Source organism: Hordeum vulgare, chromosome 2H (assembly GCF_904849725.1).
Source record: "Hordeum vulgare subsp. vulgare chromosome 2H, MorexV3_pseudomolecules_assembly, whole genome shotgun sequence".
Classification (NCBI taxonomy): domain Eukaryota; kingdom Viridiplantae; phylum Streptophyta; class Magnoliopsida; order Poales; family Poaceae; genus Hordeum; species Hordeum vulgare.
Window position 1 is genome coordinate 475,593,562 of NC_058519.1, and position 11,415 is coordinate 475,604,976.

The 11,415-nt window shown below is 44.0% G+C and overlaps 1 protein-coding gene across 1 annotated transcript; it reads left to right on the plus strand.

Moving 5' to 3' along the window:
• Nucleotides 1–10,052: 10,052 nt before the first annotated feature.
• LOC123431417 lies at nt 10,053–10,874 on the plus strand (the record flags this gene model as incomplete). The annotated part of the gene is made up of 1 exon (XM_045115199.1): nt 10,053–10,874. A coding segment is annotated over exon 1 (822 nt), but the record flags the coding sequence as incomplete, so codon positions are not given.
• Nucleotides 10,875–11,415: the final 541 nt, after the last annotated feature.

The following is an 11,415-nucleotide window of genomic DNA, read 5'->3' on the forward strand; positions in this document are numbered from 1 at the left end:
TTCCGGTTGATCCGTAGCTCCGATCGTAACGTTCTTTATATGTTTTTGCATCGTTTTTGCGTGATGCATCTGTTCATGTCATCCTCATGGATGTAAAGATAGCTTAGAGTGCAGTTCTGTCAAGAAGTTTGTATTTTCTTCTCATGCATGTGCAAGTGACTAGAATAGAGATGCATGCTACATTTTCATCTCATGCATCATGTGCTTGTTGCATCTTGTTGTGCTGATGTTCATTGGATGCTATTTTTATGTTGTGTAGAACCGGGATCGAAGAGCGATTACGTGGATCCGGGAGAGTACGTGCAGGACGAACAAGAGCAGTTCCAAGCTGAAGACATCACAGGCAAGATGACGTGACCTTGATACCATCTCTAGTCTTGTTATGCTAGATTCAAGTTTCCTTCGTCTTATGCTCGCTGCCTACCACTGAAATTATTGTCTCCTGATATTGCCATGAAACCAAAACACTTTCCCCTCCTAGCAAATATTGAATGGCTAAGTAGGCTTGCTCAGCTACTAATGTTAGCATTGCTAGTTGCAGGTGCATTTGTCTCATGTGATAACATGAGTTTGATATCATTATGTTAAATCTGTTATTTAATTTAATGCACCTATATATATGATAAATAACAGAAGGCCTAGCCTCTTGCCGGGTGTTTTGTTCCATTATTGCCGCCATAGTTTCCGGCTACCGGTGTTTGATTCCATAACTGATCGCTCCTAACACGTTCGGGGTTGTTATGGGAACCCCCTTGATAAATCGTGTAGTGTTAAGACTTGTCCGGCAGGACCCAACATTGGTTTTAATTTGCTAATCACTTAATAATAATCTTCATAGGGAATAGCTACCCCGAGTAATTAATCAACAACCCGGTCCAGTGCTCCTCATGAGTGTTGGTCCAACCTGGTCTGCCCGCGGGGCCACCACAAGGAAACTTGAGGTTTGGTTCTCGTAGCTAGTTCCATCCGTCGTGTCCTGAGACTGAGATACACGGCTCTTATCTGGGTCGTCGACACGACGGGAGGTCCTGCTAGTCTTGTCTTACCTTAGCGATATATCTTGGGTATAGGAATCCCGGTGAAGCTTTGGTTCTCCCCAGAGTTGAGGTTTTCCTCTAAGGAATCCGACGAGATCACGAGGTTCGTGATAGAGGATTAGTTTGCGGCCCGTGACCGTTTGTGATGGACTAGTTGGAGCACCCGTGCAGGGTTTAATCTTTAGGAAAGTCGTACCCGCGGTTATGTGGCAACTTGGAATATTTGTTAACATCCGGTTATAGATAACTTGAACCTAATCTACTAAAACTGCCTGCTGTGTGCGTAACCATGATTGTCCCCTTCGAAGGCCTCTTTTCGATCGGGAACACGGTGGGGTTATGATTGACGTAAGTAGGTGTTCAGGATCACTTATTGATCAGCTAGTCTTCGCCCGCTAGTATAGACCACCATCAATAACTTGTTCTACGTAAGTTAGCCACCATAAATGCTTAGGATGCTGCAACCTAAACACTGAACCTTCCCTACCTAATAACTTGACTAGTTCTGGCACCGAGGTCATAGATTGTTGAGTCCCTGTTGCTCACAGATTCCTTCAACACCCCAACAGGTATAGGTACGCCCGACATAGGTGATCCCGATGGCACGCAGCCGGCGTGGCAGTATGATGAGGAGAACGACCGCCTGTACGTGAACTATCCAAAAGACTGAGGCGTGGTCGTGATCGTGGGCAAGCATGCAGGGTAGCATAGCCTTTTCTCATGTTATGTAGTCCGTAGCGGAACTACCTTGTCTGTATAAATGTGTGATGTAAACTCTGATTTTATCTATGAGATGGCAAACGATTCCCTATTTGTCATTCTATTATTACGTATGTGCTATATTATCGTGCTTGCGAAACGCTTAGATGCGCTTCTTTCCATTTTGGGGCCTCGTTCCCTAAATCGGAAAGGACCGCATCTTAGTCGTTACAGGCATAACACTAACACCGGCTCCAAGGTCGCATAAAGCAGTTCTAATGTAGTTTCCTTTAATGGATCAAGGTATAGTGGGCACTCCAGGATCACCTAGTTTCTTAGGAGTTCCACCCTTGAAGGTGTAATTAGCGAGCATGGTGGAAATCTCAACCTCAGGTATCCTCCTCTTATTAGTCACAATATCCTTCATGTACTTAGCATAAGGAGACATTTTGAGCATATCCGTCAAACACATTTGCAGAAAGACAGGTCCAATCATTTCAACAAATCGCTCAAAATACTCATCATCCTTTTTCTTGGATGGTTTGGGAGGAAAGGGCATGGGTTTCTGAACCCATGGTTCCCTTTCTTTACCATGCTTCCTAGCAGTAAGTCGTTCTTATCGTATATGCTATTCTTAGGTTGTGGGTTATCAAGATCAGCTGGTTCAACCTCCACATCCGTATCATTACTAGGTTTTGCATCATCATGAACACCACTATCGATATTATCACTAGGCTCATGTTCATCACGATATTGTGTTTCGGCATCAGAAACAGAGACATCTTTTGGACTTTCGGGTGTAACAGCAACACGTTTGCTAGCATGCAAGTTCCTATCATCTTTCTTTTTCTTCCTAGGATGACTAGGTGCATCAGTGCTAACTCCTTGAGAATCCTGTTCAATTCTCTTAGGATGACCCTCAGGATACAAAGGTTCCTGGGTCATTCTACCGCCTCTAGTGACGACTCTAACAGAATTGTCATTCAACTCATTGAGCAAGTCATTTTGAGCCTTAAGTACTTGTTCTACTTGAGTAGTAACCATAGAGGCATGTTTACTCAAAAGCTTAAGATCATTGACGTTTCTGTCCACACAAGCACTTAAATGACTAAGCATACGAGCATTCTGTTCCAATTGTCTGCTAACATAATCATTGAAACTTTGTTGTTTGGCAACAAAGTTATCAAATTCATCCAGGCATAAGCTAGCAGGTTTATCAAAAGGAATATCACTCTCATTGAATCCACAAAGAGAACTTACCTCTACTACCTGTGTCGGGTTATCAAGACCATGGATCTCTTCGATAGGTGGTATATTTTTGACATCTTCAGATTTAATGCCTTTCTCTTTCATAGATTTCTTAGCTTCTTGCATAACTTCAGGACTGAGGAATGTAATACCTCTTTTCTTTGGAGTTGGCTTCGGAGGTGGTTCAGGAATAGTCCAAGCATTCTCATTGCACAAGATATTATTCAATAGGATCTCAGCTTGTTCCACAGTTTGTTCCCTGAAAACACAACCAACACAACTATCTAGGTGGTCCCTAGAAGCATCTGTTAGTCCATTATAGAAGATATCAAGTATTTCATTCTTTTCAAGAGGGTGATCAGGCAAAGCATTCAGTAGTTGGACAAGCCTCCCCCAAGCTTGTGGGAGACTCTCTTTTTCAACTTGTGCAAAGTTATATATTTCCTGCAAGGCAGCTTCCTTATTATGGGCAGGAAAATATTTCTCGGAGAAGTAGTAGATCATATCCTGGGGACTACGCACACAACCAGGAGCAAGAGAAGTGAACCAAGTCTTAGCATCATCCTTCAGCGAGAAAGGAAACAGCTTAAGGATATAATAGTGGCGGATCTTCTCCTCGCTCGTGAATAGGGTGGCTATATCGTGCAACTTAGTAAGATGTGCTACAACCGTTTCAGACTCATAACCATGAAAAGGATCAGATTCGACCAAAGTGATTGACTCAGGGTCGGCAGAGAATTCATAATCCTTATCAGTCACAAAGATAGGCGAAGTAGCAAACTCCGGGTCGTATTTCATCCTAGCGTTCAAAGATTATTCTTTCCACTTGCGCAGTAATTTCTCCAGATCATAGCTATCCTTACAAGCAAGAAAGACCTCAGCTATCTCTCCCTCCATAACATAACCCTCAGGTATATCAGGAAATTCATATCTAAGAGAGCTAGTTCTAACAGGTGAAATAGCAGGTTCTACTTCAATAATCTCAGCAGTCTCAGAAGTATCATCACATTCAGCAGCAACTCTAGCAATTTGTGCATCTAGGAATGCAACTAGTGGCAAAACAGTATCAAGCAAAGCATCATCACAAGCATCATGGATAGCAGAAGTAGCATCATCAAGCACAGGCGACACATCAAAATTTCTTGCAGGAGGTGGTGTCGCAAACTTACTTCAAACTGAAGGTGAATCAAGTGCAGAGCTAGATGGCAGTTCCTTACCTGTCCTCGTAGTTGAGGGAAAGACTTTAGTTTTTGGATCTCTCGGATTCCTCATAGTGATCAACAAACGTAAATCCCAAGTGACTCAGAGGATAGTGCGATGCTTCCCCGGCAACGGCGCCAGAAAATAGTTTTGATAACCCACAAGTATAGGGGATCGCAACAGTTTTCGAGGGTAGAGTATTCAGCCCAAATTTGTTGATTCGACACATGGGGAAGCCAAATAATATTCTCGAGTATTAGTAGTTGAGTTGTCAATTCAACCACACCTGAAAGACATAGTATCTGCAACAAAGTATAAGTAGCAAAGTAGTGTGATAGCAACAGTAGCAACGGTAACAGTAGCTGCAGTGACAGCAGTAGCGGCAAAGTAACGTAGCAAGGACCAGTAGGAAAAACACGTAGACATTGGATCGGTGATGGTAATTATGCTGGATGACATTCATCATGCAACAGTTATAACATGGGGAGATATGTAACTAGCTCCAGTTCGTCAATGTAATGTAGGCATGTATTCCGTATATAGTCATACGTGCTTAGGGAAAAGAACTTGCATGACATCTATTGTCCATCCCTCCCGTGGCAGCGGGGTCCTAATGGAAACTACGGGATATTAAGGTTCTCCTTTTAATAGAGAACCGGAACAAAGCATTAGCACATAGTGAATACATGAACTCCTCATACTATGGTCATCTCCGGGAGTGGTTCCGGCTATTGTCACTCCGGGGTTGCCGGGTCATAACACATAGTAGGTGACTACAACTTGCAAGATAGGATCAAGAACACGCATATATTGACGAGAACATAATAGGTTCAGATCTGAAATCATGGCACTCGGGCCCTAGTGACAAGCATTAAGCATGGCAAAGTAGTAGCAACATCAATCTCAGAACATAGTGGATACTAGGGATCAATCCCCATCAAAACTAACTCGATTACATGATAGATCTCATCCAACCCATCACCGTCCAGCAAGCCTACGATGAGATTACTCATGAACGGTGAAGAGCATCATGGAATTGGCGATGAAGGATGGTTGGTGATGACGATGGCGACGATCTCCCCTCTCCAAATCCCAGAACAGACTCCAGATCTGCCCTCGAGAGGAAGAACAGGTGGTGGCGGCACCTCCGTGTCGTAAAACGCGATGAACTATCCTCCTTGATTTTTTTTCCGGACGAAAGAGACTAAATAGAGCTGGAATTGGAGGCGGCGGAGCCCCGAGGGCCCCACAAGTCTGTTAGGCGCGGCCAGGGGGGCCGCGCCTCCTCGGCTTGTGGGCTCCTATCTCCACTCCTCCGGTTGATTTCTGCGCCAGTATTTTTTATATATTCCACAAAAATCCTCGTAAATTTCCAGGTCATTCCGAGAACTTTTATTTCTGCGCAAAAACAACACCATGGCAATTCTGTTGAACACAGCGTTAGTCCGGGTTAGTTCCATTCAAATCATGCAAATTAGAGTCCAAAACAAGGGCAAAAGAGTTTGGAAAAGTATATACGATGGAGACGTATCAGCCCGCAAACAAGAACATGGAGCACACTGTCAGTTGGGATGGTATGTCGCAAGCTGAGTTTAAGATTCGCTAGAAGCGTGACCCCTATGTCATCGATATGGTTCATCTCAAGGGTTGTGAACTTTTCTGGTCCAAGCAACATGCTCTTATCTATCAAGATGTGATCAAGACAAAGAAGAATATCTATGTACCGGTTCAGTGGATTGACATGGATCATCTCAAGAAGGACCAGACATACTTTGGTGAACCTATGGACATGGAGGAGCAGCTTGGGATCAAGGAGATCATCTCATTTCAGCTTGACTTTGATCCTGAGATTGTGGCTCAGTTCTTTATTATCGTCCACTTCCACTATGATACGGAGCGCACAATGATTTGGATGACCAATGGTGAGAGGTTGTCTGCTACCTGGAAGGAGTTCGTGGATCTTCTGCACATTCGCGATGAGGAGCTTCAGCACCCAGTTGGTTTGCGCCCGCACGCGAACCCAACTGCTGCACCCAAGGAAAAGCCGCTGCCCTACTTTATTGAGAAGGTGTCCTCAACTAGTGAGCACTCTCATGTGCTGAACCCGTTTCTTGATGTCATGCACAGAATCTTTCGCAACACTCTCTTTCCTCGTATTGGGAACAAGGACCGGGTGCATTCCTATCTCTTGGATATGCTTCTCATGGGTGAGAAAGGGCGGGTTCGCGCTCCTGGACCGCTTCATATATCCCATGTCATGTGAAGTGAGCTTCAGTCGGCTGTGTTTCAGTATAAGGTCCCCATCTATGGACCTTATTTGTTTTACTTGATCCGGGAGAGGTGATTGGTGACCTTTCGAGAAATGGTGTTTCATGCTCCCGATTGGATCTGCCATGAGCCCATTAAGCTGCATCAGAAGAACAAGTGGGTCAACTCTACCACTACACCTGATGCTGCCAACGTGGTGTTTGATGAGGATGAGGTTGAGGATGAGGATGAGGGGAGTCCCGAGACACATGAGCCTTCCTCTGCTGAGCCATCTTGGGCCAAGAAGCTCAAGGACAGGATGAAGACTCTATTTTGCATCCAGGCTAAGGGGAAATATATGACCCATGTTGCTCAGAAGGAGAGTCGTCAGCGCGACAAGCTGATTCTGAGGAAGATAGACGTGCATACCTCAAGTGGGTATGAGAAGGACATTACTCCTCTACTTGGATGGAGAAGAAGAACCTTCAGTGGGATGAGTCTGATGAGGAGTCTGATGGTTGATATCTCTGCAGTAGGAGCTACCACCTATGTCTTAGGTGTCCTCTCTGTCTTTTTGTGTCTTGATGCCAAAGGGGAGAGAGTGTAGGATTTGCGAGTTTCGTTTTTGTTTTTCGTGTCTCCTAGTTCGTTGAACCTTCGTCGTTGCTTTGGTTACTCTTATTTTGTGTGTGAGACCAGGAGACTTATTCTATCATATGGTGTGAGACATATGCTATCACTCTTCTCTCATTTTATTGTCTCATTGTTGTCGAGTATGTTAGTAGCTTGTGGGTCTATTTAATATGTGCCCTTATCTTCATGCTCACATGATATGCCTTGCTTCCATGCTTAGTGTTAAACAGTTTGTTGCAAGGAATGCCTCGTCTATAAAATTTAGGGGTGATATGTCTCCAACATATCTATAATTTTTGATGGTTCCATGCTATTATCATGTCAACTTTGGATGTTTTTGTAGGGGACGTCGCATGGGAAACAAAAAATTTCCTATGCGCACGAAGACATATCATGGTGATGTCCATCTACGAGAGGGGATATTCGATCTACGTACCCTTGTAGACCGCACAGCAGAAGCGTTAGTGAACGCGGTTGATGTAGTGGAACGTCCTCACGTCCCTCGATCCGCCCCACGAACCGTCCCGCGATCAGTCCCACGATCTAGTGCCGAACGGACGGCACCTCCGCGTTCAGCACACGTACAACTCGACGATGATCTCGGCCTTCTTGATCCAGCAAGAGAGACAGAGAGGTAGATGAGTTCTCCGGCAGCATGACGGCTCTCCGGAGGTTGGTGATGATCTTGTCTCAGCAGGGCTCCGCCCGAGCTCCGCAAAAACGCGATCTGGAGGTAAAACCGTGGAGATATGTGGTCGGGCTGCCGTGGCAAAGTTATCTCAAATCAGCCCTAAAACCTCTGTATATATAGGGGGATGAGGGGGAGCCTTGCCTTGGGGTCCAAGGACTCCCAAGGGGGTCGGCCGAGCCAAGGGGGGCAACCCTCCCCTTCCAAACCGAGTCCAACTAGGTTTGGAAGGAGGAGTCCTTCCCCCTTTTCCCACCTCCTCTTTTTTTTCTGTTCTCTTTGATTTTCTTCCTGTAAGTGCATCTAGTGCCCCTTAGTGATTTTGGTGGTTTGAAGACTTATAGGTTAAGTATCTAATGTGTTTTCAAGTGTACACAGGATCTATAAGTCATTGAGGAGTTTGAGATATTTGAAGAATATCGACCCCTAAAAATATATGTCTTCAGTTGAAGAAATTGGTCTGAAGCTAAAGAAATGAATCGCGAAGAATTTGCGATGAAATTAATATTCCTCATGAAGATATTGATATTGAGAAGATCGGTGGTTCCTGAAGAAAATCGTTCTGAAGAAATTGAAGCGTGAAGATTTACGTTTTCTGTTTTACTTTCTTCGCATTTGATGAATAGGAACACCGTAGTGTTAAAGGGGGTCAAAGTAACACTATGGAATGGATTTCCTCATGATGCTCAACCCAAGCCAAATCCTACCAAAAGCCTCAAGTGAGGAATATGAGTGACATGAGGACTCTCACAGTTGAGAGTCCCGACCGTTTCGATAAGCCACGCCAAGTCACTGATCTTATCCACTCCAACGGTCATATTATTTAAGGACATTAGTGTCAAATCATGTCGGGATGCTCCCAGGCTATAAATAGCCGCCCCCCACAACCACTAGCTGGTTGGCTGCTCCGCTAGAAACTGACACTTGTCATAAGAGCAACCCAATTCCTCAGAGCTTTCGAGAGTAAATCATCAGTGAGGAAATACACCACCCACCGAAACCACAAACCAAACCTAGTGATTGAGCATCACTGAAGAAGTTGTTCCTGTGTGGGACTGAAGCCTTTTACCTTTGAGGACTGTGCATCCTCCATACGGTTAGGCGTCATGGTCTAGAGCAATCCAGCAGTCAATTGTGGATCGCCGGGTGACCGAGTTTGTGAGGGTTTGGAAGTCTGCCCTGAAGACTTACCACGAGTGTTGGGCGAGGACTGTGTGTCCTTAGCTCAAGGAGAATACGGTAGGGACTGTGTGTCCCGGGACTGGGTGTCCTTTTGGTTTAAATACCAAGCCGCTCCAAACCAGATGTACAACTGTCACAGCAGTTGGAACTGGGTCATCAACAACAGTCTTCACCAAGAATCGGGTTCTAATTCCTCAACTCTTTACATTCTCTGTCTTATGTGTTGATGACTTTCACTATGACTGTTTGAAGAATTTGCTGAAGACTTTCTCTGAATTTCCTCAACCCCAAATTCTTCACTTGAGTAAATCATCATCTGTATTCTGCGTGCCTGCTTGCTGTGTAATCTGTTTTCATAATCTTCACTCTGTAATACTACTGTTGTGAACAATTGCACAACTGATCCTTAACTGTTTCCGCTGTAAGTTAGTCATTAGTGAGGAATTTCCTCAAAAGGAATTTCCTCAGCGATGAAATTCTAAAAATCTCCTATTCACCCCCCTCTAGTCGATATAACGCACTTTCAATTGGTATCAGAGCAAGGTACTCCCTTGTTCTGTGTGATTTTGTTTTAACCACCTGGAGTTTTAGTTATGTCGACTGCAGGCATGTTCAAGGTGACTGCACCATGTCCCACCTACGAAGGGAAGAACTTTCCTTTCTGGAAGAACAAAATGCAACTGCATCTGCAAGCAATTGACAATGATCTCTGGTATATTGTGGAAAATGGCGTTCCCCTCGTTTCTGCCAGTGTCACTGCAGCTCATGTGAAGAGATTTAAGCAACTCGATTCTCAAGCGAAGAACATCATCTGTGGCTATTTGAGCCCAGGTCAGTTTGGAAGAGTAAGTGCTTTGGGATCTGCAACACTGATCTGGGAGAGATTGTGCAAGGTAAATGAAGGAGTATCAACCCAGCGTGACTCTCGTGTTGATATTCTTCGAAATCTCTTCAATCGTTTCAAGAGACATGACAATGAATGCTGCCAAGACACCTTTGATCGCCTCACTGATATATCAAATGAACTGCAAGCACTGGGAGCTCGAGACATCACTGATCACGAAGTTGTGAAGAAACTGCTGAGATCCTTGGATCCTTCATTTGACACTCTAGTTCTGATGATTCAAGAAAGACCAGACTACAAGATGCTAGATCCAGCTGATATTCTTGAAAGGCTAAATACTCATGAATTCCAGCAAGAAGAAAAGAGAGATCTATATGGACCAAACTATTCCAGACCACGAGCACTGAAGGCTAGAGCAATTTCCTCATCTGAAGAAGAAACAGATGACAGCAGTTGTGACCCTGAAGAATTTGGACAGGAGCTTGCAATGCTTGTGAGGAAATTCCAGAGATATACACGACGAGGCCAGTTCGGTAAATCATCAAGAAGAGACATGAGGAAATCAGAATCTGCATCTGAGGACTACAAGAAACGGACCTGTCACAAGTGCAAGAAATCAGGTCATTACATTGCTGATTGTCCTCGCTGGGGAAAGGAATCAAAGAAGAAGAAATACAAGGATGACAGTTCTGATGACTCAAGGAAGAAGAAGAAGAAATCCTCAAAATCCTCATCTTCAAAGTCTTCCTCACACAAGAAGACTAGCTTCAGAAAGGCTCGGGCACTTATTGGCAAGGAAATGGATTCCGAGGCAGAATCAGAAGAATGTGATGATGAAGAAGGCTCTGGAGAAGATTCAGAATCCGGACAGGCTAGTCTTGCACTAGCAACCAATTTCGTCAGCAAGTCAATCTTCAATATTGAAGAAAATGAGTGCACCATCCATACTGATGACTATGCTGATGACTTCGCTCCAACCTATTGCTTCATGGCAAAAGGTTCAAAGGTATCACATAATGCCTCCTCCTCTGATTCAAGTGACTGTGAACATGATGATTACAAAAAACCCAGTTACAGTAAACTTGCCATCATTGCCACTAAACAACAAACTGCTCTGGAAAAGCTTCAAAAACTGCTAGACAAAAGTGATGATCTGTTGAATGAAGAAATGAATCTTAATCAAATCCTCACTGATGACATGAAAAATCTTCAGTCTAGATTTGATATTCTTCAGGATCGTTATGATACACTCCTCAATGATCATGAGAAGCTTTCCTACGAATTTCTTCAAAGGAAGCTTGATCTTGAGAAGCTGAGGATGTCTTATGATGATCTTCGAATGGAAAATGATTCATTACTAGCTCAACAGATCAGCGCTAGTCAAGTTGAATTTATTCCTCCATGTCTTAAATGCATTAATCGTAAAACTGCTAATTCTTCACCAGAATCTTCAAATGCTACCACTGCTACAGATTCTTCAACTACACCTGTTGTGTCAATTTCCTCACTTGAGGAAAACACAAATGTCACTGATGAAAATGCAGGGTTGAAGGAATTGTACGTGACAGGCATGTACAAAAGCCTCAAAGGACATCAAATCCTTTGTGATGTGCTCAAAAAGCAGATCTTGAACAAGA